Here is a 25858-nt window from a genome sequence, read left to right as displayed (position 1 = left end):
TTTGTTTAGGAAAGTTAGAGAAGATTAAATTCTGGGTAGGGACCAGACCTGGAAAAGTTCTGCCTGAAAAGTGAAAACTAAGTTGTAGGCACATGACATTAAGTCACCCATGCCCTTCAAGGAATCTTGGCAAACTTCTCCAACAAAGCAAAACAAAACAACAGTGGACAGAGGGTTCACAGTCACAGGAAGGTGAGTGAAAACTGATGCTTATAAATGAAAGGCTTAGGCAAACTTAACTGTAGCTGTCACTAGCATTCTAACTATATTTACCATGCAATCTGGAGAAAGCATATGAAAACAACTAGGGCCCTTTGGCTGTGCGGCACATACAAAACATTACTAGAGTAGCTTGCCACTAGCATGTTTAGAACATTGTTGCATAAAAATGTGTGTCTGTCTGTATATCTTCTGAGATGAAAGAAGCTTCTTTGGTAATTTAGTTTTTCAAGGAAGGACATTCCCTCACTGCAACTTTTTTTTTTTTAAACCACATACTTCCATCAAAAACTTTTCTCCTCCTTGTTCAAGTCTACATGTCTACACTTATGAGTGCTACAGCTGCAGCACATGTGGTGAAAATGCTCTCTGCCGACGGGAGACAGCTCTCCCGCTAGCATAAAAATCCACTCTCGCAAGAGGCAGACACATCGCCAGGAGCTCTCCTACCAGCATAGGGCTGTGCACACTAGCGCTTATGCCAGCATAATTTATGTTGCTCAAGGGGTTGGTTTATTCACACTCCTGCGTGACAGAAATTATGCCGGCATAAGATGTAATGTAGACAGAGTCTAAATGTTACCATGGTTGGGGACTAAGGGAAGAGACACCACCCCTTCTATCTCTAATACCAATAATTTATTAGCATTTATATAGGGACTCATCTTCAAGGTGCTTTTACAAACATTTATTCAAACTTCTTCCTCTCCTTGTGCCAAAGGAGAGCCTCCTGGTCTCCTCTGACCTTACCTCCCCCAGCAGTGAGCCTGTAAGCCAATGGTCCCCAAGCTTTTCATGGTCATGCCCTCCCATACCCAATCTACACCCCCCTGGAAGTCAGGGCTACAGCTCCAGGGGTGTGTGTGTGGACATGGCCAAGGGGGCTGGGGATGGGCCGAGAGCAGATCCACAACTCGGAATCAGGGCCAAAGTAGAGATGGGAGCGGAGCAGGAAAGGGTGGTGCTCCCTCCCCGCCGCCCTGTGGGGCTGGCCCAAGCCCTGCCGTGCCCCTTCCCCCAAACGTTCCTCCACACCCCCATGGGGAGGTATGCCCCAGTTTGGAGACCACTGCTAAGCAAAAAGCAACTTCCTGCCCCCATGTGCATCCTGCTCCACTCCCAGCTGTTCACTCTCCATTAAGCTGCCCACTCCCTTCTAGGAGTTTCCCAGCCAGAGAAAAGGACAAACTTCTGATATACAAAGGACAGAGGGCTCAAATCCAGAGGAAGGTGAGGACTGACTGTCTCTGGAGCTCTGGTCTATCTCCACCTTCCCCTAGCCACAAATCCGCCCCCAGTCTGCCACTGTAACCCATACTACTCATGAAAGTGTGGGTCATTTTTAAAAATCAGGCCCTAAATGTTAGTCCTGGAGTGGTATTTGTAGCAATTTGGCTCTAAAACAGCTGTATCCTGCATTAGAGGCCACACTAAAGTACTTTCCTCATTAAAAAAACCCTGAAACTTCAAATCAAAGAGAATTCTCTTCTACAGTCTGAAACAAATTTTCTGCCTATTTAAGGAGCAGAACAAATGAGCTCAGTGATGCTACCTTGTGGCTTACATCTCTTGTTGATCATTAATAAATGCTAGAAATTCAAAATGAAAATCCTATTGGTTTGCAGAGTCAACTGACCTCAACAAATCTGGTTTATGGCAGAGATGGAAACACTTATCAGAGATTGGATTACATCCACAATTCTAATATGCACTTATACTATACTAAGTACAAGTGATCTGTTTTACAGACTCTTGCCAGGTTCTATTAAAAGAATAATTTTATTATAAGGCACATAGTAATTCATGTTACATCACATCTTTATAAAATCCTAGAGATTATGGAGATTTTCTTGTTAAATAGGAACAAAATATTAAAACAAGATCCGATCAAACTTTATAGACTAACCAAATAATATATATGCTGTATATTGGTCTAGCTACACTCAACTTCCTGTAACTTCAATAGGATTCCAACCATATGTACATTTTAATACTTTTTAGAATTGTAATAATTCTGAAAATCTCAGAAAGAGAATCCAACTATAAAACAATCCTAGCACAACATTAAGTAGACTTTAAACTACTGTACACATTGATCAATTCTGCATTAGGAATCAGAGCTAGGTTTCATGATGGGCAGCTAAATGTACAGCAGTGGTAAAATAAGATCTTATACAATATATAAAATATGGGAGGTGAAGATGCAGAAAATGTCATTATATGAAATGACATTAGATCCTCCCCTTGTATTACATTTAGTTGGCCAACTTATCTCAAACAAGACATAGCAGAAATAGAAAAGAGCCAATGGGAATGGAATGAGGAGACATCAAGGTTGGAGATTTTTATATGAAACAAGATTAAAATGATTAGGACTAAAGTTTGGAAAAGTAAGGAAATATGTTCTCTGCCAGTTGGGCTCCTATTTATCATGTACCAGAAGAAGGCGGCATTATGAAAACAGAAAGGCAAAAAAGCACCCAGAGTATTTAAAAAAAAAACACCCAAACACAACCAAACTTGTAACTAATGAGCCACATGCCATTTGTATTAGCAGGTTTTGGATAAACAAAATACCACAACAGACCATATATTTCAGCAATTTCTGTGAGTTAGCGTCACCTTATTTTCATCATCTGATACATTGCTTACCTCATAATTCTGTCTTTCCCCAAAGAACTGTCAATTATCCAGTTTTTTTATTATGTTTGAGCTTATATTTAAGATCTGAAAATGTTAAATGTGCTTTCATCTTCTCCCATACTAGCTAAGAAGATATTTTACTCCAGGTTTGCAAGATGTTGTCTACAGAGCGTGAAAGACTTAAGTAAGCCTCACCCATGGGCCATTTCTCCTCATACTTACTGATTAGAAGTTAGATCTAAAGTCATCAATCAGCAAAGTTCCAAAATCATCTGTTAGGAAAACTGTTCAAATCTGAATGTATTACTTAGGGCTTGTCAACACTTAAAACTTGTAAATCCTGTAACACTGTAATGCTTAGTGAAGACGCTACCTAGGCTGACTGGAGAACTTCTCCCGTCGGCAGCAGTAGCTATGTTGACAGGAAAAGCCCTTCTGTCGATATAGCACTATAGGGTTAGGTTTGTATAACTACGTTGGTCGGGATGTGGATTTTCCATACCCGAGTGACGTAGTAACAGCAACATAAGTTGGTAGTTTAGACGAAGCCTAAGACTTCTATTTCACTAATTTATAAAGTTTTGGAAGGGGATTAAAACAGCTGTACAGTATACGGAAGCCCTTTATGATGCTATTTAAAGAAAAGTTTCCAGAAAACTACTCTATTTCCTTCAGGGATTCAGAAAATTAAAACGACACTACCATACCAGGTCAAATGTATTCCTGATATAACCAGGGATAAATCCAATGAAGTAAATGGACGTGTACTTGGGTTAACTAGGGCTGAATTTGAACATACTTGCCACCCACAAGTAGTATATGCTTTTTCTGTTGAACTATCAGAGACCTTCTCGCTGACTGGACTTATCCAGAACTTCAAAGTGCTACAAAACCAATGACACTGTGTGTAAAAAACCTTTCCCCTAACTCAAAGTTTCTGATAGAAGAATGCTTCAGCCTTATGTGGAAGACCAGATTAAAGTAGTATCCGTCTGCCTACAACTTGCAGTCTGAAATTCAATACTACTCAAGAGACTCGACCCACTCCAGGCAAGTGCCTCTTGCTTTTGCTCTATATATCCAGCATTCTAAACATTTTAAAATTTCAGATGATTTTTGTACTCAGACACCCTTACAGGTGAAGGGCTTTCTGGCCCTTTAGGATCCAGTTCAAAGGGAGGGACATTAAATACAGAACTCCTTCAAGGGGGAGAATTTTATTTCAAGATGAATCCACTTTCTCCAAAGGAGAATTACATTACCCCTTGGGTCCTTCTTTGGAATGATTCAGTCCCTTACAGTGTATTTATTACTACCCCACTGCAGCATAATCTCTTAAAATACAAGTATCCAACTGCACACCAAAAATGGTTATCAAAGGTTTGTGTGAAAATCATTACAAGGGAGAATTCCCCCCAGGTCCCCACAAAAAATCAGTCTTCAGTTGTTTAAAATACAAGAAGTGATTAATGCACTTCATGGACTCTTCATTACCAAGACTCATTTCAGACTGATACATGCAGTGCATTAAAAAAGTAAATGGATTTAAAAGCCATTTCTAAATATTATACAAGTAAATTAATATTTTAAGAAAAAATTAAATTCCATCAAGAAGCTGCATGATACTGGTCACAAAATACTCTTTAAAAATCCTTTATGGATTAAGGAACAGTCAAAATTTAGAATTAATTTGCTACTGTATGTACAGTGCCTAACAAAGGAATCTATAAAAGTAATACAAAGCTCCTCACCAAGACCCCAGCATATTCAAGTCTTATGTAGTTAGTGGATAAAGATCTCACTGTTGGAAAAGCCCACAACAGATGTGATTTCAATCAGAGTCCTGTGACATGAAGCCCTACATTTATAAGGAGCACCTTCCAATTCCAATAATTGATCAACGGTCAGCCCTCACGTGGTGTTAATAAGCAGGGGTGTTGGGAGTCATGTAAACTTCCCTGTGTCAGTGTTCAGCTCCTCAAATATCCGTAAAGATGCCCACAAATGGAATGTGTGCCTGAGCAGCAGAAACTGGATTTTGGTCCCTGCCCTATCACCAACTGTGATCGGGAATGTGAAGAACTCAGTTCCCTAGTTTTTTCCTCATGGGAAGCATGAAAACAGATTTATACAATCAATTTCAAATTCAGAAAAAAAGAGCTTAAAAACTACAGTTAGTTTCGTGATGCAGTAGGGGCATTTAGTATATTTCTATTGAAAACGAAAAACTTTGAAAAAGTTATCTTTAGCGTAAAGCAAATTTTACACAACAATGGTACAAATAGGACAATACAACGTAATCTCATTTTATAGCAGACGATCAACATTATTACATTTTTCATGGTTTATACTTAAGAGCTGTATTAATTCTTGTGCTGGTACACAGTATCTTCTGCCCTCACACTTGCTGTTGGCAAGTGAACAGTTCCCGGTGCCAAAGCATTAAGTTCAGACACCTGACAACATAAATCTGACTATATGGGAACGAGAAACCTCAAAAACTAGGTGGTCTTTAATCCAAAAAGCTCTGACAAGCTAACCAGAGCATTCTACATGCTGCTATTTCCAAAGCTTAACGCTAAGGCTTTCTTCACCCAGAACATCTTATACACCAGCCATAACTACAGCACCTTAAGACAGATTCAATTACCAGGGAATTCACCTTCTAACTCCAAAGGCCATGTCTACACTAGCGAGCTTACAGCGGCACAGCTGTACCGATGCAACTGCGCCACTGTAAGATCGCTCATGTAGCTACTGTATGCCAATGGGAGAGAGCTCTCTCGTCAACATAATAAAGCCACCTCCACGAGCGGCGGTAGCTATGTTGGTGGGAGAAGCTCTCCTGCCAACATAGCACTGCCCACACCAACATGTCTGTCATTGTAACTTATGTAATTCAGGGGTGTGTTTTATATAAATTTAAATAAATTATACCAACAAAAGTGGTAGCGTAGACAAGCCCTAAGATAGCTAGCCAAGGCTTCAAGACTATGAGCAGGAAGGAATCCATCCTGTTTCCCCCACCTATTCTCCAAAAATATATACACCAATGTCTTTTGGTTCTACAGCTCCTTTTCCTGATCTGAGTTTTGTATTTTCACTATTGCCATTATTTACAATACACTGAGAGATAACTAACATCAATTACTTATCACAAGTTTGTATGTTGCTGAAGTTGCGTACCTCCTGTAGAAAGCAGAGAATGGCAGCAAGGAGTCATAACAAATACCCTTTACTGGCTCTGCAATCTAAGGGTCTATGGAGATTTATGAATGGCCCCCAAAAGTTTCATATAACTTTCATACCCCTTCCTCCCCAGCAAATTAATTGCAATAAGATAACAAACCATCTATTTTTTTAGCTTCTTTTAATATAATTTAACAGCTGGAAAGGAGGAGTTAGCATCATGTGACCAGTCAGCTCTGCCAATAAGTGCTCCATGGACCACAATTTGAGAACTATTTTAATGTTGTTAAGCAACAGCATTTAAAAACAATTTATTTCTGAAACCACATGATACTGGATTGACTCCAAGTTGCCGGCTAGTACAAAAAGGTCTTTCTTGTCCATGGGGGTAATAGGCAAATTCCTCTATGATTTTCATTACCAATGAAAGAGGCATCAGAAATCAAGTAAAAGTTTGGTTTGCTGGATATGTGCTTGTCTTTAACATTTCCTAGGAAAATTATTCAGAAAGATTATTATTTAAATGTGGGGCAGAAAGTAAAAGGGGTCAAAAGTCAAAGGAAAATCCATGTGACCCAAATAGGTTGTTTTCATATTACTTCTGTTGCCCCATAGTTGGTTGCTTCCAAAGATATCACTTGCTAACATTTATTCATCAAATTTCAAAAATACTTTAAAATAAACTCAATAATTGTATATCTAATAAATAAAACTTTGTTTTTAAAATAATTTCACTTAAATTCTGAAACACTAAAAAAAATAAAAAATAAACAAAAAAATCAGTCAACTGCATGGTTACTAAAATATCTCCTACAAAAAGCAGGAAAGCAGCAGACCTGGAAGCTGCTGCAGAATGCAACTACAGATTAAATCACTGGAATAGAGATTTCCACTATGATCTCCTGTTGGCCAGCACTGATCAGGAGCTGTCATTAGAGCCCTGATTCCATGCAGGACCCCTAGAGAGTTACCTCCTATGGCGACAATAGAAAGAGTCATTTCCACAAGAAATTACTTTCTATAAAGCTTTTAAAGTCTATGATCTGAACAGCCCTACCTGTGGGACCCTTTGCACTGCCTGACTCCATTTCCTACAGAGGAAGGTCTATAATTGCTAAGACACAGGGAAGGTAAGCATCTCTGACACCTGAATCAATATCACTAAGTTCTGACTTCAGAACTCATTATATGGCTCGGGACTGTGAGGTTTCTCTATGCCATTGATGTTTTCCTGTGCCAGTTCCTTCTCTTCTGATCTCCTGCTTGGCTGAATCTAAAAGAAAAGGAACATGTTTTTAGAAGTTTACATTTGACACACATTTAGGAACAGTGTTACTCTAACAGTCAATATACAATTAAATGAATTAGATGTCCCACACAGACTTGCTCAGAACTGAGACAAGTAATACAAATCGATTCCATTTGGTGATGAATGTTTCATTGAGGTAACTATTTGAAAGTATAGGGAACATTTTAAAATCGCACACTAAGGCTCTGACTATATAACATGAAAAAAGCAAAGGCATGCCAAACAACATTCTTGCTTGAATTTGCCAGACCTATACAGTATGTTGTGCCCACACACAACTGAGAGTCACACTGCAAAAGCAGATTGTATTGGTTGGTTGCAACGCATGGGAAATCTTTAGCTCACATTCAGCTGATGTTCCTGCAGTCTGCAATGTTTTCTCCCTGATATGGGCAGGAAGCCACAAATGTTGCAGATTCCCCAATTCAGGCAGTCCTCTTCACTAGAGCCCTGCGCGGATACAGAATCTGTATCCGCATCTGATCCACAAACATGGTACATGGATATAAAGCAGATATCTTCAGATTTGCAGGGCTCTACTCTTCACTCCATCCCACAATGTAGTACTTTGAGTTTGAAAACCTCCCAAAAGCCCCTGCTCCCAAGAATAGTGCTGACACTGATGTTTCAAGCATCCCAGAGTACACAGCGCCAGCTGCAAGACAGATTATGTCAAAATGATTCTGGCAAAGACGCTGGTTTAGGGACAAGCAAGAAACAGCCATTTCATGTAGTCTATGCACTTGCAGGTTATCTATCTGAGGAGAACGTTGCTGTTTATGTTTCAGTGTACCTGTATTTCTACAGTCTGTGAGGATGGGCCACCTCTCGTAGATGAACAAAAGAAAGGTCAGAGGTACAATGACCGCCTGGAGATGCAACTAAAAAGACCAGTCACCTGGAAAGCATTGCTGTAGAAATGTCCTATAGGAGTACCTAAGGGGAGCTCAGTGATGAACAGGCAGTCAGAAACCAAGTAGCTCTTAGAAAATTAGGTTAAATTCCCATCTTTCTGTGGGCCAGGCATCTAGGTGACAGTAGGCTTGTGGTTTCATGAACTGGAGCCTGTGTGTGTGAACCAGTTGTGCCTTATTTCGCTATGACATTCAGATATAATAAATACTCAGATTCCTTCTGGGCATTAGTACCTTTCTTTGCTTGAGGTTTACCACTACATTTATAACTGGGCTCAAAAAAAGAACTAGGTAAGTTCATGGAGGACAGGTCCATCAATGGTATTAACCAAGATGGTAGAGGATGTAACCCCATACTCAGGGCAATCCTAAACATCTGATTGCCAGAAACCAGGAAGGGAAGACGGGTGGATCTCTCCAAAATTGCCCTGTTCTGTACACTCCCCCTGAAGCTCTGTCAGAGACAGGACACTGAGCTAGATCAGTGGTTCTCAAACTTTTGTACTGGTGATCCCTTTCACACAGAAAGCCTCTGAGTGTGACCCCCCCTTATAAATGAAAAACACTTTTTTATTTATTTAACACCATTATAAATGCTGGAGGTGAAGCGGAGTTTGGGGTAGAGGCTGACAGCTCGCGACCCCCCATGTAAGAACCTCGCGACCCCCTGAGGGGTCCCGACCCCCAGTTTGAGAACTTCTAGCTAGAAAGACCATTGGTCTGATCCAATATGGCAGTTCATATGTTTTCACAAACATCCAGCTGCACATACTAGGAAAGGCACACAAGACTCCTTCAGCATTATCCAAAACTCCAGAACATTTTACCTGGAAGGGCTGGCTCATACCAGCTATAGACTGCATATTATGGCTATAATAACAAAGGAGAAACTCTCCTCCTGCATGGGGGATCTCATCAGCACTGATGTAAACCTGTCAACATGAAAGAAGGAAGACAACCATCAGCAATTCCACTGACAAAGCAATTAATAAAAAGCAGCCTTTACCATCCACTAGAACTAGATCATAAAAGACAATACTGAGCCTTTACAACAGATCCACTGTATACATGTAAATCAGGGAGGGAGAAAAGGCAGTTCTTAACACTTCATTCAGGCGCTAGAGCTTTATCTCTTCCAGGAAAGTGCAAAAATGCTCAGTCTTACTATGCTGCAGGTTTCTGCAGGCTTCTCCCTGCTCATGATATGCCAGAGAGATAAAGCCATAGGCTGCCACTCATTACCTCACAATCTGTATTCTGGCTCAACTTTTTGTACGTTGACATTAATCTCCCTCTCAGTAACACAAGGTGGGTGAGGTAATATCTTCTATTGGACCAACTTCTGTTGGTGAGAGAAACCAGCTTTCAAGCCACACAGAGCTCTTCTTCAGTACTCCAAGCATCACAGCTAAATGCAAGGTGGACCAGAATGTTTAGCCTAAGTAGTTAGCACATATTCTAAGGGACCATTCAAGGTAGAGTGGCCCGTTAACAACTTTTGTCCTACAACTGCAGAGGAGGGGGGTAGTGGGTTACAGATTGTTGTAATAAACCATAAATCCAGGGTCTCTGTTCAGTCCATGATTTTTAGCCCTGGTCCACACTGGGGGGGGAGAGAAATCGATCTAAGTTACGCACTTAGATTGACTTACCATGGTGTCTTCACTGCAATGAGTCGACTGCTGCCGCTCCCCCATCGACTCTGTCTGCACTTCTCGTGGCGCTGGAGTACAGGAGTCAATGGGAGAGCGCTCGGGGGTCGATGTATTGCTTCTAGACTAGACGCAATAAATCGATCCCCGCTGGATCGATCGCTGCCTGCTGATCCAGCGGGCAGTGAAGACATACCCTTAGTGTCTAGCAGAGTTATAACTTTAAGCTCCCAGGCTCATCTTTTGAAAGTGTTGCGCTGGTTTCTTTTGAGGATGAGGACTGATAGGTTATAGAGCGATCACTTTGTGAAAAGTGTTCACCCACAGAATAGGATGTTTTTGCCTTTTATCATTTTCCTCTGAAAGTTGATTCAAAAAGCATAGAGATTGTCTGGTTTCACACACGTCGTTGTTGATGAGGTATGCCACATGTTATGACAGGTATTTTTAGGATCCGTGGGTCTTGAAAGATGTGGTTTGCATTGGTTGTTCCGGCAGGGTATGGTGAGGCTTGGAGTTGGTGTGACCTGATCTGTGGGGAGTTTGCTTCCGATTATGAGCTTGAAGAGGCTGGCAGACTGTCTGAAGGCCTGAAGCGTGGGTGAACACTTTTCACAAAGCAATCGAGACCTATCAGTCTTCATCCTCAAGGAAATCTGCATAATACTTTCAAAAGATGAGCCTGGGAGCTTACTCTGCTAGACACTAAAAATCATGGACTGAACAGAGACCCTGGGTATATGGTTTATTATTACAACAATCTGTAACCCACTAACCCCCTGCTTTTGTCCAACAATTGCAGAGGTGTTAACAGGCCACTCTACCTTGAATGTCCCCTTAGAATATATGCTAACTACTTGTGCTAAATAATCTGTTCTGCCTTCCATTTAGCTGCAACACTTGGAGACCTTCCCCAGACCTGAAGAATAGCTCTGTGTGGCTTCAAAGCTTGTCTCTCTCACCAGCAGAAGTTGTTCTAATCAAAGATATTACCACCTTGTCTCTCTAATATCGCTCAGTTGGAGTGGTGAAGATGGGCTACAAAGACCTACTCCATTACCAGCTAGCATTCCTTCAGTTGAAGAAAGATTACTCTTATACAGAGCCTTGAAAATGAGCATGGGGGAAAAACAAGAGGCAGGAGCCCTTGAACCCAACAATATTAGAAGCCCACACTAAAATAAATGGTAATTCCCTCACTTGAGTAACATCTTCACTGGACGAAATTTCATCATCTTTTACCCAGGCATAGGTCACATAGTCATTCACATGCCTGAATGCCACCTGCAGGGGAAGACAGAAGCCATCAGCTCTCTAAAAAGTAAAGCAAGACAAACTGGACATGGAAAACCTGAGAGTAAGATATCTGCTCTTTTTAGTATATATTAATATAATTCTAACTAAAAACATTCATTTTAAAAATTAAACTATTTTCAAAACATGCACTGAGCATTAGTCAGCAATTTATCATGTGTGAGCGAGAGATTTCTGTACCCTAATCTCTCTACCTTCTTCCGTCCATTTCTGTTCTCCCTTGCTACATTATACCAGCAGGCAGGGGCACTTTGGGGAAGGGATCATTCTTCACTATGTCTCATACCTAGAACATTTTGCATAAATAGTAATTTATCACACTTTAAAAAATATTATTTCTAGGGATGTTAAAAATCGTTATTTTTCTGTGTACCTAGGCATTGTACCAAATAACTAATAATTCAAGAGTTGGTTCCAGGCATATTGAAGCTATCAGCGACCAGTGACACTAGAGAATAACTTGCATATTAGGTCTCTAATTAAGGGAAGCATGCAATGCCAAATGAACTACTTCCCCATATCCAACCCCCCATCTGCATTACTGCAAAGGCATTTTCATTCTGCAGAGAGGCATGATATTCTGGTAATGTCACCTGGTAGAGCCCAATCCAGTCCCAGGTACTGCTTGGAAATTCAGATACCGTGGAATAGCTGATTAGAACATCCTGTGCAGCATTCCACTCACCCTCAGGATTCAGAGTGACCAATGGAGTGGAAAAAAGGGACTTTATCTAGACAAAAAGGAAGACCGTTTTAAATAATGCATCTCTTTATATCCATCAGTTAGGCCTGGTCTACACTGAAAAATGATATTTACCTAATTACGTTCCTTAAGGGTGTGAAACATTAGTTAGGTCGACGGAACCCTCAGCTAGGTCGACAGCAGAATTCTTCTGACGACTTAGTTACCACCTCTTGGAGAGGTGGATTAATTACAGAAATGGAAAAAAAGCCTTCCAACCATGTACGAAGTGTCTACGTTGGCACAGCTGTGCCACTGTAGCATCTGTAGTGCAGACCAGGGGTTCTCAACCTTTTTCTTTCTGAGGCCCCGCCAACATGCTATAAAAACTCCAGGCCCAGGGAACAGAGGGGAAGGTGGGTGGGCTCTGGCATATTTTGACTTCTACTGGGGGGGGAGGGGGGAGGAGGGCCTGGTGGGGCTCGAGCCAGCTCTGCACCGTGGGGCCAGAGGAGGGAGCCCCACCTCCACTCCCAACTCACCTCAGTGGGCCATGTCTGGGTTGGGGAGGCACAACCAAATATTATAACTCAAAGGTGGGGGGAGGGGATCAGCATAAAAAGTTTGAAAACTGCTCAGGGTGCAGGCAGGGGGTAGCTAGAAGCTGTGTGCAGTGAGGAGGTAGCTCAAGGAGCAGGGAGAGGGATAGCTAGAGGCTGTGTGAAGGCAGGGGGGTGGCTCAGGGTGCCGGGAGAGGGGTAGCTAGAGGTTGTGTGCCAGGAGGGCCCCCCTGCAGTCACTGCTCCCCAAAGGCTCTCCAGGCCCCAGAGCTAGATCCCTCCTCTCAGGCAGCTCTTACCGGCTGCGCAAGCAGTCAAAGCGGGCTGGAAGCTGAGGAGCACCCACAGCCCTGGGCAGCAGCAGCAGGAGATGCGGGAGCACCATGGCTGCCTGCTCCATGGCACCAGCCAGAACAGCAGCTGCCTCACACTGCCTGGCTTCAGCTTCCCACCTGCAACCTGGCCAGGGGGCGGGGCCTTGAGGGGTGCTGAGCTTCCCCCGGGACTGTCCCACTCTGGTTAAGGCACTGCAGTTTTGGAAGGGGGGGGGGCAATGTCCCCTCATGCCCACCCCAACTCCTCCCATGGGACTATGGGACCCCCTGAAACTGGCTCGCAGCCCTCCAGTTGAGAACTGCTGGTGTAGACTAGCCCCCAATATTTTACCTTTAGTTCTCAGCAACATCTGTTGTGGGCCCTTAGTTGCATAAGGAGAAGGGGAACATTTGATGGGGTAACCAGATGGATTGGGGGTGGGGGGGAGAGATAGTAGACATCATATAGCTGGACTTCAGTAAGGTTTCTGATAGTCTCACATGACATTCTCATAAGCAAACTACGCAAATATGGTCTAAATAAAGTTACTATAAGGTGGGTTCACAGCTAAATGAAAAACTGTTCTCAAGGAGTAATCGTCAATTGTTTGCTGTCAAATGGGAAGGGCATACACCTCTACCCTGATATAATGCTGTCCTTGGGAGCCAAAAAATCTTACCGCGTTATAGGTGAAACCGCATTATATCGAACTTGCTTTGATCTGCCGGAGTGCGCAGCCCCACCCCGCCCCCAGGAGCACTGCTTTACCGCGTTATATTCGAATTCGTGTTATATTGGGTCACGTTATATCGGGGTAGAGGTGTATCAAGTGGGGTCCCACAGAGATTTATCCTGGGTCCAACACCGTTCAGTATTTTAATTTACAATGTAGATGATGGAGTGAGAGTGTGCTTATAAAATCTGCAGATGTGACCAAGCTGGGGGGGGGGGGGCAGGGAGGGTGAGAGAGGCTGCAAACACTCTGGAGGACCGGATTAGAATTCAAAATTATTTTAATAAATTGGAGAATTGGTCTGAAATCAACAAGATGAAATTCAATAAAGACGAGTGCAAGTACTACACATAGGAAAGGAAAATTAAACATACTTATAGAGAAAAAGGGGAAATAACTGGCTACGCAGCAGTATGGCAGAAAAGGATCTGGGGGTTATAGCAGACTACAAATTGAATATGAGCCAATAGTGTGATGCTGATATGAAAAAGGAAAATGTCATTCTGGGATGTATTAACGGGAGTGTCATATGTAAGAATAAGAAATAACTGTTCAACATTATTCAGCAGTGGGGAGGCCTCAGCTAGAATTCTGTGTCCTTTAAGAAAAAAGTGAACAAACTGAAGTGAGTCTAGAGGAGAGCTACAAAAATAAGAGGTTTAGAAAACATGACCTGTGAAGAAAGGGAGAAAGAATTGGGCATGTTAGGCTAGAGAAGAGACAGCTGGAGGGGAGGAGGTGGAGGGATGATAACAGCCTTCAAATATGTAAAAAGTTGTTATAAAAAGGACAGTAATCCATTGTTCTCCATATCAGGGCAAAACAGGAAGTAATTTGCTTAGTTTGCAGCAAGGGAGATTTAGGTTGGATATCAGGAAAAGCTTTCTAACTAAAAGGATAGTTAAGCACTCAAACAGGTTACCTGTTATAGAGGTTGTAGAACCCCCATCACTGTTGAGACCAGGATAGACAAACCTGTCAGAGTTGGTCTAGGTATACTTAATCCTGCCTGAGTGTGGAGTGATGGACTAGATGACCACTTGAGGGCCTTCTCAGCTCTACATTTCTATGATTATATGCAGGAGCAAAGGCTTAATAAAAGTTCTAGAATCCCTGAAATACCTACCTCACTCTGTGCGACTTGCCTCTCAGGAAGAGGAAGCCATTAAGGAAGAGAAATTCTCAACCTGAGTCATGAACCTAAAAGTCTGAGGATGAAGAAGCCTTTGCTCATTTGTAAAAAAAAGCCAGTGCAAACAAATTCTGTAATCCATAAGAAAATGTCTGTGTGACTGCAACCAGCAGGGCTTCATCTTGTTGTGTTTGTCATATTTCTGCTTATGACTTACATAAAAAGATTCAGAGAATTAAATTCCGTAAATTAGGATTAATTTTAGTTTTGCCTTTAAGATTACCATTTCTTAATGGGGAGATATTGGCTCCAGAATTATAAAAATGGAACAATACCTGAAGCCCAAAGGTTCCTGTAACAGGTTTGTGATCACTGATGCCATAGCTCATGTGACTGATATAGTTATTCAGGGTCACAGAGATTGTCTGCTCTCCTTCAGACAAATCTCCATCCTCTGATGGATGCTGGGAGAGATTCTTCACCCTCCAAAGAATTCGATCTGTCCATGCTGGCTTCCGTTTCTTCCCACTACAAGGAGTATAAGCAGAGTGGATGAAAGGAGAAGAAAAAACAGTGGCCAAAAGCTACAACGTTATGCAACTATAGAACATCTATTCAAAGTTGATCCAAAATTGTCAAAAATTATTACAACATTCAAAGCAATCACATCTCAACTTCATTTTAAAACTCTGCTCTAGCATGCACTACAGCCAGACCCATGGTTTATTTTATTTCAATTGAACTCCATTGTAAGAGATCAGCTTTCATGGGTCCCTCTAACTGGAAAGAAATAAAATGAAGGAGTGTGGGATTGGATTAGTCAGTCAGTTTCATACAGGAAATGATGCTTTCTCCTAGAACTCACTCCAAGAACATGCAAGAATCTACAGTTAATGCAGAAACTGTCCTGACCTCAAGCCAATGGCCATCCTTGGGGAGGGTACAGCACCCATCAGACACTTCCTGCCTTTTGCTGAGTTGTGTCACACGTCGAGTATTTTTTATATATTCTTGGTTCCAATTTTTTAAAAGAACAGGAATAATTTTGTATTAATAGCCATCTGGAGAGCTTCACTGATGCTAATTATGTAGCTAGTAGCTTTTCCATACTATTATCACCTGTTATGTAGAAGAGAGACAGCAATGGATTCTGGCAAGCTACTCCAGTGTGTTATAATGACAGCATAATTTCTATACTTAGAACACAAGCTTTTCCCTAATAAAATGCTTTATAACATCTAGTAGAGGAAAGTTTGTCTACAGGCAGCAGATTCTTGCATCTAAGTAGCCTGCAACCATGTGTCATGTCAAAACTGCAACCACTATGGTTTGGAGTTTCCTTTTATACCATATATCAACAACAAGAGAAGACATGAGCCTTTCTGGATTCTCTCTGTGATGGGAAGATGACTTTAAAGCAACAGTCCTCTGTATGGCTATATCACTTCACAGTGAAATGGAGAAAAGATCATATCCTATGGAAGAGGAATTAGAATGCATTGCATTGAATTGAATTACAAGGGTTAAAGGAGCATGATGCGTAAGGAAAACTGTCAGTTTGACAACTTTAAACAAACTACCATAAACCAGAGGTACTGCTCAGATTAAAATTCAGCACCTTTTCCCCTCCCTACATGCAGGTCTGACTCACCTTAAATGAGAAATGGAAGGATTTTAAGTGATTAAGTAACTGTACACATGAGGGAACCAATCCCATGTATTCCAGTAATAATACAAACTGACAGAAATCTTTAAAAGCTGCAGTATATCTGCTCTGCTGTGCAAGGCAATACCAAAATGAAGAGCCTGAATACAAAGTTAATACACTGTCTCCTTTATCTGATGATATGGAATAACCACATAGAGAAGGGAAGCTCAGAACATATACACCAGCATCCAGAATAATATAAAATATACCAATCCATTGAAAGATAGTGGTTGGCTGGTTTAAAGCATCCTTTGTGAACATACTCAGAATGCAAAAATGTCTGCCTGTCCCTGACCTTAGGTGAATCAAAAAAACTCAATTAATATTAACAGAAACTGAATGCACGTTAGAGGTGTTTAAGTGAAGTAACTTGAGTTACAAAGAGAGAGTTTATGATATTCATTTTTAACAAACTAATGCCACATTAATTACTGTGTCGAGATTTCTCAAGTTGCATAATTACTTATATTTGTTGGTTACTGAATTTTACAGCGGCTTACACTACTGCTATCTGTTCGTGCTCAGATAAAGAGCCTAGTGCTTTCAGTCCAGACTAATAAATTAAGATTAGTCTCAGTGATTCTCTTGAAGTGCTACAGCAGAGAAGATGATGCTACAACTTTCAATTAGATTCAGGAAATTCCTGCAGAAAATCAGAAGAAGTCTGATTTTCAAATATTTCACAAGAATCAAATCAAAATATCTGAGCCTTGTTTTGATTCTGCAATATCTACAATCTAAGAAAGCCAGAGAGTTTTCTTCTTACTTAAACCAAAACAGTGTCTTCTGCCCCCTGAAAATAAAGATAAAGATAAGTATAAGACTCCTGATGGTCAGGAGCTAATTTCTCCATTGCAATGTGCCCTGCAGATCTTGTAAATATTAAAGCAATTTGGAAACAAATTAAATTCACAGATTAAATATTTTACAATCTTTATTTAAAAAGCTGTTTCAAACATACCTTTATGGACGATTTAAAGCAGTGGTTCTCAACCAGGGGTAGGTGTACCCCTGGGGGTATGCAGAGGACTTCCAAGGGGTACATCAACTCATCTAGATATTTGCCTAGTTTTACAACAGGCTACATAAAAAGCACTAGCGAAGGCAGCACAAACTAAAATTTCATACAGACAATGACTTGTTTATACCGCTCTTTATACTATACACTGAAATGTAAGTACAATATTATATTCCAATTGATTTATTTTATAATTATATGGTAAAAATGAGAAAGTAAGCAATTTTTCAGTTAACAGTGTGCTGTCACACATTTGTAATTTTTAGGTCTGATTTTGTAAGCAAGTAGTTTTTAAGTTAGATGAAACATGGAGGTATGGCAAGACAAATCAGACTCCTGAAAGGGGTACAATAGTCTGGAAAGGTTGAGTGCCACTGATTTAAAGCAACTGAAAACTTCCCTGTGGTGTCCCAACAGTCCAGGAAAATAATGGACTGCAAATGTGAAGTATCATATATTAATTTATTAAAAACATCAGGCCATTTGTTTCTCCCCAGAACTTTGCAAGGCAACATTAGTCTCTGATGACAATTTATAGACCTAGTTTGGGCTTTAACAAAGTTAAGTGATCAGACTTTTTGGCATGCTGAACAATCTTACAAAGATAGAAACTGGCTAAGAAAAGGAAAATAGGATTTTCAACTGTGGAAAGTCCCAATGTTCTCCGCTATGTCCAGTGTTTGATATATTAATCTGGAAAAGTGGGTAAACAGTGGTGTCAAAACATGCTGATGACAATTATTTTGGTTAGTCAAAACTAGAGACGGATAATGAACTACAAAAAGATCTAAGAAAGCTAGATGAACAGGCAACAAAAAGACAGATAAAATTTAATGTTAACAAATGCAAGGTAATGTACATTTCAAGGAATAATATAAACTACTCATACACCTTAATGGGTTCTAGAAGACGGGGGGGAAACTTGGGCATCATAGTGTGGCAAAAGTCAAACAGCAAAAAAAGAGTTTTCATGTATAAAAAATGAGTGAGAAAAATACCATAAATATTACAAGGCCATTACATAAATCAGTGTAATGCCCTCAAAGCTATAACAAGATCCAGAGGCTAGAAGCTGATGCTACAAAAATTCAAACAGGAAAGTACGTGTAAATTTATTTTAAGTGTAGCTGTGTGTAATTAACCATTAGAATAGCTCACCAAGGGATGTGATCAACTTGAAGTCTTTCAATCAAGAGTTGATGTCTTTCTAGAAGTTATATTGTAGTTCAACCATAAATTATGTGTCTCTATTCAGGAATTACTAGTTGGATGGAGTTCTATGGCATGTCATATGCAGGTCAGATTAAATGACCATAGTGACTCTCTTCTGAACTTAAAAATTGTATCTATGAATGCCATATTGAGCTCTGATAACTATCTCACAAAGTATAGTAGAAATAGAAGAGGGGCAGAGAAAGGCAACAGATGATTACAGGTATGGAGAGAATTCTGATGAAGAGAGGGTAAAAAAAATTGGGATTGTTTAGTTTAGAGAGGAGACGAAGACAACAGGACATGACAGAAATACACAGACTGAATGGTGTAGACAAGATATATCAGGAGGTCCTATTTATCTTCTCATTATACAAAAACAAAGGGACATCCAATTAAATTGAAAGGCAGAAAATTTAAAACTGATAAAAGGAAAACATACATAATTAACCTGTGGAATTCAGCCACAGGACGCCACTGAAGCCAAGATCTTAAGAGGGCTTCATGAAAGGATTAGAGATTTATAAAATCATGACTGATGTAAAGAAAGTAGACAAGGAAGTGTTGTTTACTACTTCTCATAAACACAAGAACTAGGGGTCACCAAATGAAATTAATAGGCAGCAGGTTTAAAACGAATAAAAGGAAGTATTTCTTCACACAATATACAGTCAACCTGAGGAACTCCTTGCCAGAGGATATTGTGAAGGCCAAGACCATAACAGGGTTAAAAAAAGAACTTGATAAATTCATGGAGGATATGTCCATCAAGCCAGGATGGGCAGGAATGGTGTCCCTAGCCTGTGTCAGCCAGGAGCTGTGAATGAGCGACAGGGGATGGATCACTTGATGATTACCAGTTCTGTTCATTCCCTCTGGGGCACCTGGCCCTAGCCAATGTTGGAAGATAGGATACTGGGCTAGATGGACCTTTGGTCTGCCCCAGTAATGCCATTCTTATGTTCTTATATGGATAATAGAAACATCCACAGTTGTATTAGATAAGGCACGTCTGTTTTTTTTTAAATGGGATATAAATTCATGTTTTAGCAAGAGTCAGCCACTAAATTATGGGGTTTAGGAAGATAACCTGCCCACAGAGAAAGCATTTCATAGCTTTGTGCTCTGAGGTTTGTTGAATCTTCCTCTGAAGTATCTGGTATAGGCCATTCCAAGAGACAGGATGATGATAGTAATTCGTTATGTTCTTATGAAGTAATGAAAATTAGTTTTCACATTTAGATAAGAAAAAAAAAGCTGAACACATTTTGTTTTAAGTAGTAAGAAAATGGGCTCAAAATATGAGTGTATCAACCCAAAGGATATTCTTTTATTAAAGAACAAAGCTGGGCCCCGAAGACAATGCTTTTGAATAAAAAGATTTGGTGCCTACATTGTCCATCTAGCCCAGAGGTTCTCAAACTGGGGGTCGGGACCCCTCAGGGGGTTGTGAGGTTATTATATGGGGTGTCACGAGCTGTCAGCCTGCACCCCAAACCCCGCTTTGCATCCAGCATTTATAATGGTGTTAAATATATTTAAAAGTTTTTAATTTGTAAGGGTGGTCGCACTCAGAGGCTTGCTAAGTGAAAGGGGTCACCAGTACAAAAGTTTGAGAACTACTGATCTAGCCCTTCCAAATGCAAGCTCAGGCCCACGTTGCCACTCCCGTTCCCCTCATGTGACATGGAAACACAGCTCTCTTCAGTCAGAAGAGTTCATTTATTCAGCACTGCCCACTGAATGAACCAGATAAACTAATAGGTCTAATAGCCTCATAGTCAACATGGGCAGCAGATATCGAAGACCATGGAAGGCTGAGCCTCCACAAACAGCTTTGCATGGCCCCGCCCACACTCCACCCCCAGACCCCTTCCTGCTTCCTGGCACTGTGCTGCACGGGGCTCTTAACCCCATGGCTGGGGCCCCAGTCTGGGGCTAATAGGGGCTGGCCTGTGCTCCGAGGTTGATGGGAGGGGGATGCCGCCCACCCGGTGCTCTGGAGCTGGAGGGGGCGCACCACCTGCCCACCCACTTGATGCTCCAGTGCTGGGGCCACAACACTGGCCTGGCACTCTGGGGTTTAGGGCGCTCAGGCAGCCCAGGGCTGGCTGGGGGTGGGGTGGGGAGGGAGGTGCCTGCATGGAAGTCACCGCTCTGAACTCCGGCAGGAGGAGCGGGGCCTCTGGCAGAAGGAGTGGGGCCTCCCCGAGCCTGGGGTTCACCCACTGCCCATGATAGTCAACTAGCAATTTGGGACAAATCTAGGCCTGTTTAGTTGATCAGACTGATATTTACTAAGGCACAAGGCTTATCTCAGACTGTTCCCTGCCTGAAACAATATATTGTGCTTTTTACCTCGTGTCATACACATCAGAGTGAAGGTCGAACTTGTAAGTGGGTTTAAACTGCAAGGGACCCTCTATAAATTCCTGGAGAAAAGCTTCCTTCTTCTTTGCCATATTTAACTGCGGAAATAAAACAAATGTTATAAGCAATGTGTTATAAAGGGCAACTTGTAAAGATTATGTTTAAAATCAGAGATTAAAGAATCATTCATGAAGGAGATGAGGAAGCATCTTCTAAAAAGGATTCAAAATTTTACACACTGCAACACATCTTCCAAAGAAAAGGCAGAGGGGCTCCTTTGCAACTGCTAGAGCCTTTAAACTAACCTTTCTAAAAATACTGTAGTAGTTATTCTGGAAATGGAGATGTGCTAGGGCCAGCCCACTAATATTTTAAATGACCTCTTGGGGTGCGGGGAAAGAGGGAGACAGACAGAGACAATAGGACAATTTAAAAGGCCGTAAAGTTCACTGAAATCTTCAGTCAGCACTGCACCTGAGTCAGAATGAAACAGAGCAACAAATATATACAAGTTAAGTAGGTAATATTTAAGATTGAAATGCAAAACTTCACAGCTATACCAGTCCCAGTAAGGAATGAGTTAGGAATAATAGTGGGAACTCAAAGCTACTCTAACATTGGCCTCTCTGAACAAGGGACCCTGTAGTCCCGGTAAGAACTTTGACAGAAGATGTGAGAGCAGAAGCCACCAATGTAAGCTATTCTTTAGCACGTGTCAGCACTAGAACCAGCAGAACATTAAAAAGAGACCATACCTGATCCTTTTCCCATAGTAGATTGTATCGGCTATTGCTTATTGACTCTCGGACAAAATGTATTCCATAATCTGCTATCCGGAAGTTTAGATCTCCAAACCAGAAAAGAATGCTATTAAAAAAAAAAAAAAAAAAAAAAAAAAAAAAAAAAAAATTTTTTTTTTTTAAATAAATTTTTTTTTTTTGGGGGGGGGGGGGAGAGAATCATTACTATAGGGAGAGATTACAATAGAATGTTGAAAAATATACATTATTCCATTGCTTAGATACTTTTCTATATTTCTAATCTAAACACCACAAACAACATCTTCATTTAGTGACAGTTAAGGTTACAGAATGTCAAATCCACCAGTCCAAAACTTTAAAGGGATGGTAATCAAAATTAAGGGGAAAGTTTCCTACATTCCTTGCCACTTTCAACACTGCCTACTACACAACAAACTCCAGCACTCCACATGGCCTATACTTTCAATTTCAACAGGTAGCAAAACTCATGGGCAGCGGGTATCAAAGGCAGGGGAAAGCTCAGCCTACCCAAACTGCCTCCGTGGCCCCACCCACACTCCACCCCCAGGCCCCCTCCTGCTTCCCACTGGGCCCATGTCTCTTCTTTCTCATGTGGCCAAGCCCCAGGCCAGTGGCACTGGGGGAGAGAGAGTGAGCCATCGCCCCTGCCTCTCCACCCCAGCCAGACCAGCGTGGAGCCCAGCCGGGGAGCCCAGGCAGCTGTGGGGAGCCGCAGCAGACCCAGGCCGAGTCCCCGTCCCCCAGGTCCACCCGAGGCAAGCAGAGGGTCCACAACTCCACACCAGCAGCTCTCCCCGACCCAGCCGGGGGGGGGGGGAGGGGGAGAGGAGGGGGCCCTCAGAGCCGCAGCCCGGCCATGGTAAGAGCCGCATGTGGGAGGCTGTGAGGAGCCGCAGACCCCCCACCTGTCCCGGCGGGGGGGAGGAGAGGGGGGAGGCAAGAAGCCCAGGGGCAAGACCACTGGCCAGGGGTTGCTCTCAGCCCCCTCAGGCTGGCGGAGGGTCAGCTGCAGCTCCCCACAGCTTCCTGCCCAGCTCTTACCATGGCTGGGCTGTGGCTCCGAGGCCCACCTCCCCCGGCCAGAGTTCCAGACAAGTGCCTGCCTTTGCCTCCACCTCGGGCTGGGGCTCCTGCCCCCCCCGCCCACTTTTGGGAGGGCTCCGGCGCCCTTGCCCCAGGCTGAGGCTAGTGGAGGCAGGCCTGTAGCTAGGGACCCTGGGCGGCTGGAGCCAGTGCTCGCACTGCCCGTCCACCCAGCGCTCGGGGCTGTGCTGCCCACTCATCCAGCGCTCCAGGGTGGGAATGGGGCACACTCAGCTGCCTGCCTACCCACTTGCCGGGCGCTCCAAAGCTGGGGGGGCCACTCTGGGCTACGGCAGGGGAAGGGCAGCGGGCCCCGGGCAGAAGCGGCAGGCTAGCCGGGGGCTAACCTATCCAAGCCTGTCGGTCACTCACCACCTATGCCAATACTCCAGTTTCATCAACATTTTGTGCTAGACTGCAAGTTTAATGGCACCTTCAACAACAGAGTAACTTCCAAATGTCCGGTATATGTGATAATAAGCTGTATCAATCTGTTGATACCAAAACATCTTCAGACACTGTTAAGGTTTTGCACTATAGCGCAAGATTGATGAACCTGGGGTACATATTGCTTTTTTTAATTTGTTGGAGATGGGAAATGAAATCCTCATGGAGTAGGTTATCGACAATGTTGAACACAATACAAAAGAAGCACGGAAATGAGCCTTTTCCTTTCACTTCTGAGTTCCATATTTAAGGTTTTGCCCTGCTAGGGAGTGTCCTAATGCTTTGTTGAATGACAGCTAATTTCTTAGGCTTTTTTAATATAGAGTTGGGGCACTTCAGTGGGGGGAGGGATAGCTCAGTGGTTTGAGCATTGGCCTGCTAAACCCAGGGTTGGGAGTTCAATCCTTGAGGGGGCCATTTAGGGATTTGGGGCAAAAATCTGTCTGGGGATTGGTCCTGCTTTGAGCAGGGGGTTGGACTAGATGACCTCCTGAGGTCTCTTCCAACCCTGATATTCTATGAATCTATGAGTCAGTCCCCAGAGTCAGGGAGAAGGAGAGATACTGAAATCTGAAATACTTATATTTTGGTGCACTGCACTACAGATAATTTTTTTTTTTTAAATTACAAAATATTTTCCTATATGCAGTGTTGTTGTAGCCATTTTGGTCCCAGATATTAGAAAGACAAGGTGGCCGAGGTAGTATCTTTTACTGGACCAACTTCTGTTGGTGAGAAACAAGCTTTTGAGCTTACACAGAGTTTCTTCTTTAGGTCTGGGAAATGTACTCGGGGCTTGTCTACACTGCGAAGTTGTTGACAAAACTTTTGTCTTTCATGGGTACTCATGGAGGTGGATTACCAAGAGCGCTGAGAGAGTTCTCTCCTGGCACACTCGCACTTCAAAGCCATGCTCTTAAACACAATGTGAAAGACTGTTTAGCATAAGCAGTTAACATATTTCAAGGAACTATTCAAGTTGAAGTGGCCAGTTAACACCACTCCATTCATGGTGGGGCTGGGGAGGAGGGAGGATTCACCCCCCCTTGAATGAATGAATTACTTTTATTCTTTAAACCATTTTAAGTAATTCCTGTAAAATTAAAAAATAAAAACCAGACTAGTGGCCTGAAACAGATAGTGGAATATTTAGGTTTGAAATCTGAGAGACAGTACAACACTCAGGGCAATTAAGTAATAAAATAACTTGCCAAGAACTGGTGGATGGAGGCTCCATCAGTAGATGTTCTAACAAATCCATTTAGGTAGATAAAATTGCAAAAATGCAGCAAAATAGAAAAAAAACTCTACTTACAGAGAGAAAGGAGAATCTCAGCATATATGGGTTTTATCTTCTAAAGGCCTCCAACCACTAGAAAACTACATTACTCAGACTAGCTAACTATATACTACTTGAAATTAGCAGAGTACAATCCTGCACTACAAGCCTCAGACCTCCAGGAGATCTCTTCCAGCTCTTTCAGTTTGAATTCAAGGAACACATCCACTGAAGAGACATTTAAAGTAAAAGTGTGACATGTGGAAGAAGTCCTCAGACAAATCTCTACTTAAGAGAATGTTGTGAAATGAACCTATGACAGACACTATTATCTCAGAAATGGGGCAGAAATAAAACGGTTCTAGAACTTGGGTGTAACACTCACTCATGATCTAGAATATTTGGCACATTCTCATCTTCAAACTGCTGCATTTCCAGAATTTTCTCAAAGTCATCCAGTCGTTGCTCAGCATTCTCAATGTGAGCAGGCAAATGGCAATTCATGAAGCAGATCATATGACCATAGAGGGACATGCGAATGGTGACTCCTCCTTTGTTCCCCTCAAGTGGAAAAATAACAGCGCTCTTTGAAGTTATGGTCAACAGCTGCAAATTTATCCATTGCTACAACATATGTAATTTCAAACAGTGCTATTAAGGAATAAATATTTTGGTTTTGTTTTAAATTTACAAAAGCAATATTCAATAGCCATCATTCAGAAATCTCTCAGCCAATAAACTGGTGAAATTCTGTGGCCTGTGTTATGCAGGAGGTCATACTATGTGATCATAAATATCCCTTCTGACCTGGGGAGGGGGGGGGAGAAGAGGAAGAATCTATAAAACTCTCTAGTACATTGCCAAAAAACCCAAAAAGCTCCCCAAGAAATCCACATCATGTAGTCACGCAGTAACCCATGCCATCAGCTCTCAGATATCCTTTACCCAATATCCATAAAGGCCTGTGCGCGTGTAGTGAGTGTGAATGTCCCGTATGAAGGGGATATGAGCATGCTTCACAAAGACCAGCAGAAGGAGTCCCTGCATTCGAACGGATGAGAGCTGCAAAAGATGAGAAAAAGGTCACAGTCAGGTTATATGGAGTACATGGGATACCACAAATACTGGAGTCTGCTCCCCGGGCCTTTAGTTGGAGAATGCCACACCCAAGGTCGCATATTCCCTACAGCACGTTTGACCTAATGTTTATGGTAAAGCACGTACTGAAGAGCTTCTGAAAGTGCCATTGACAGGAAATTCTAAGATAATCTCAAATTAAAAAGGGAGTTCTTTTGTT

At 42.1% G+C, this 25858-nt stretch overlaps 1 protein-coding gene across 4 annotated transcripts in view; it reads right to left on the bottom strand.

Annotated features, from left to right (window-relative positions):
- Positions 1-1982: 1982 nt before the first annotated feature.
- Positions 1983-25858, bottom strand: part of INPP5K (inositol polyphosphate-5-phosphatase K) — a 33917-nt gene continuing 10041 nt past the window's right edge. For 2 of the 4 annotated variants that reach the window (XM_026656645.2, XM_026656650.1), the window contains 10 exons: positions 25507-25623; positions 24947-25122; positions 21726-21837; positions 20959-21068; positions 17137-17163; positions 14998-15190; positions 11834-11971; positions 11127-11210; positions 9102-9206; positions 1983-7324 (listed from right to left, as the gene is read on the bottom strand). In XM_026656645.2, the coding sequence (XP_026512430.1) occupies positions 7226-7324; positions 9102-9206; positions 11127-11210; positions 11834-11971; positions 14998-15190; positions 17137-17163; positions 20959-21068; positions 21726-21837; positions 24947-25122; positions 25507-25623 (1161 nt within the window). In that variant the 3' untranslated portion in view covers positions 1983-7225. Of the gene's footprint in view, positions 7325-9101; positions 9207-11126; positions 11239-11833; positions 11972-14997; positions 15191-17136; positions 17164-20958; positions 21069-21725; positions 21838-24946; positions 25123-25506; positions 25624-25858 lie in introns of those variants that run through there. The other 2 variants (XM_026656649.2, XM_026656651.2) reach the window with 2 other exon arrangements.

This window comes from Terrapene carolina, unplaced genomic scaffold (genome assembly GCF_002925995.2).
Source record: "Terrapene carolina triunguis isolate 2854851 unplaced genomic scaffold, T_m_triunguis-2.0 Scaffold231, whole genome shotgun sequence".
In the NCBI taxonomy this organism is placed as follows: Eukaryota; Metazoa; Chordata; order Testudines; family Emydidae; genus Terrapene; species Terrapene triunguis.
Note: the sequence above shows the minus strand (reverse complement) of the source record. Positions and strands in the feature narration are given on the sequence as shown.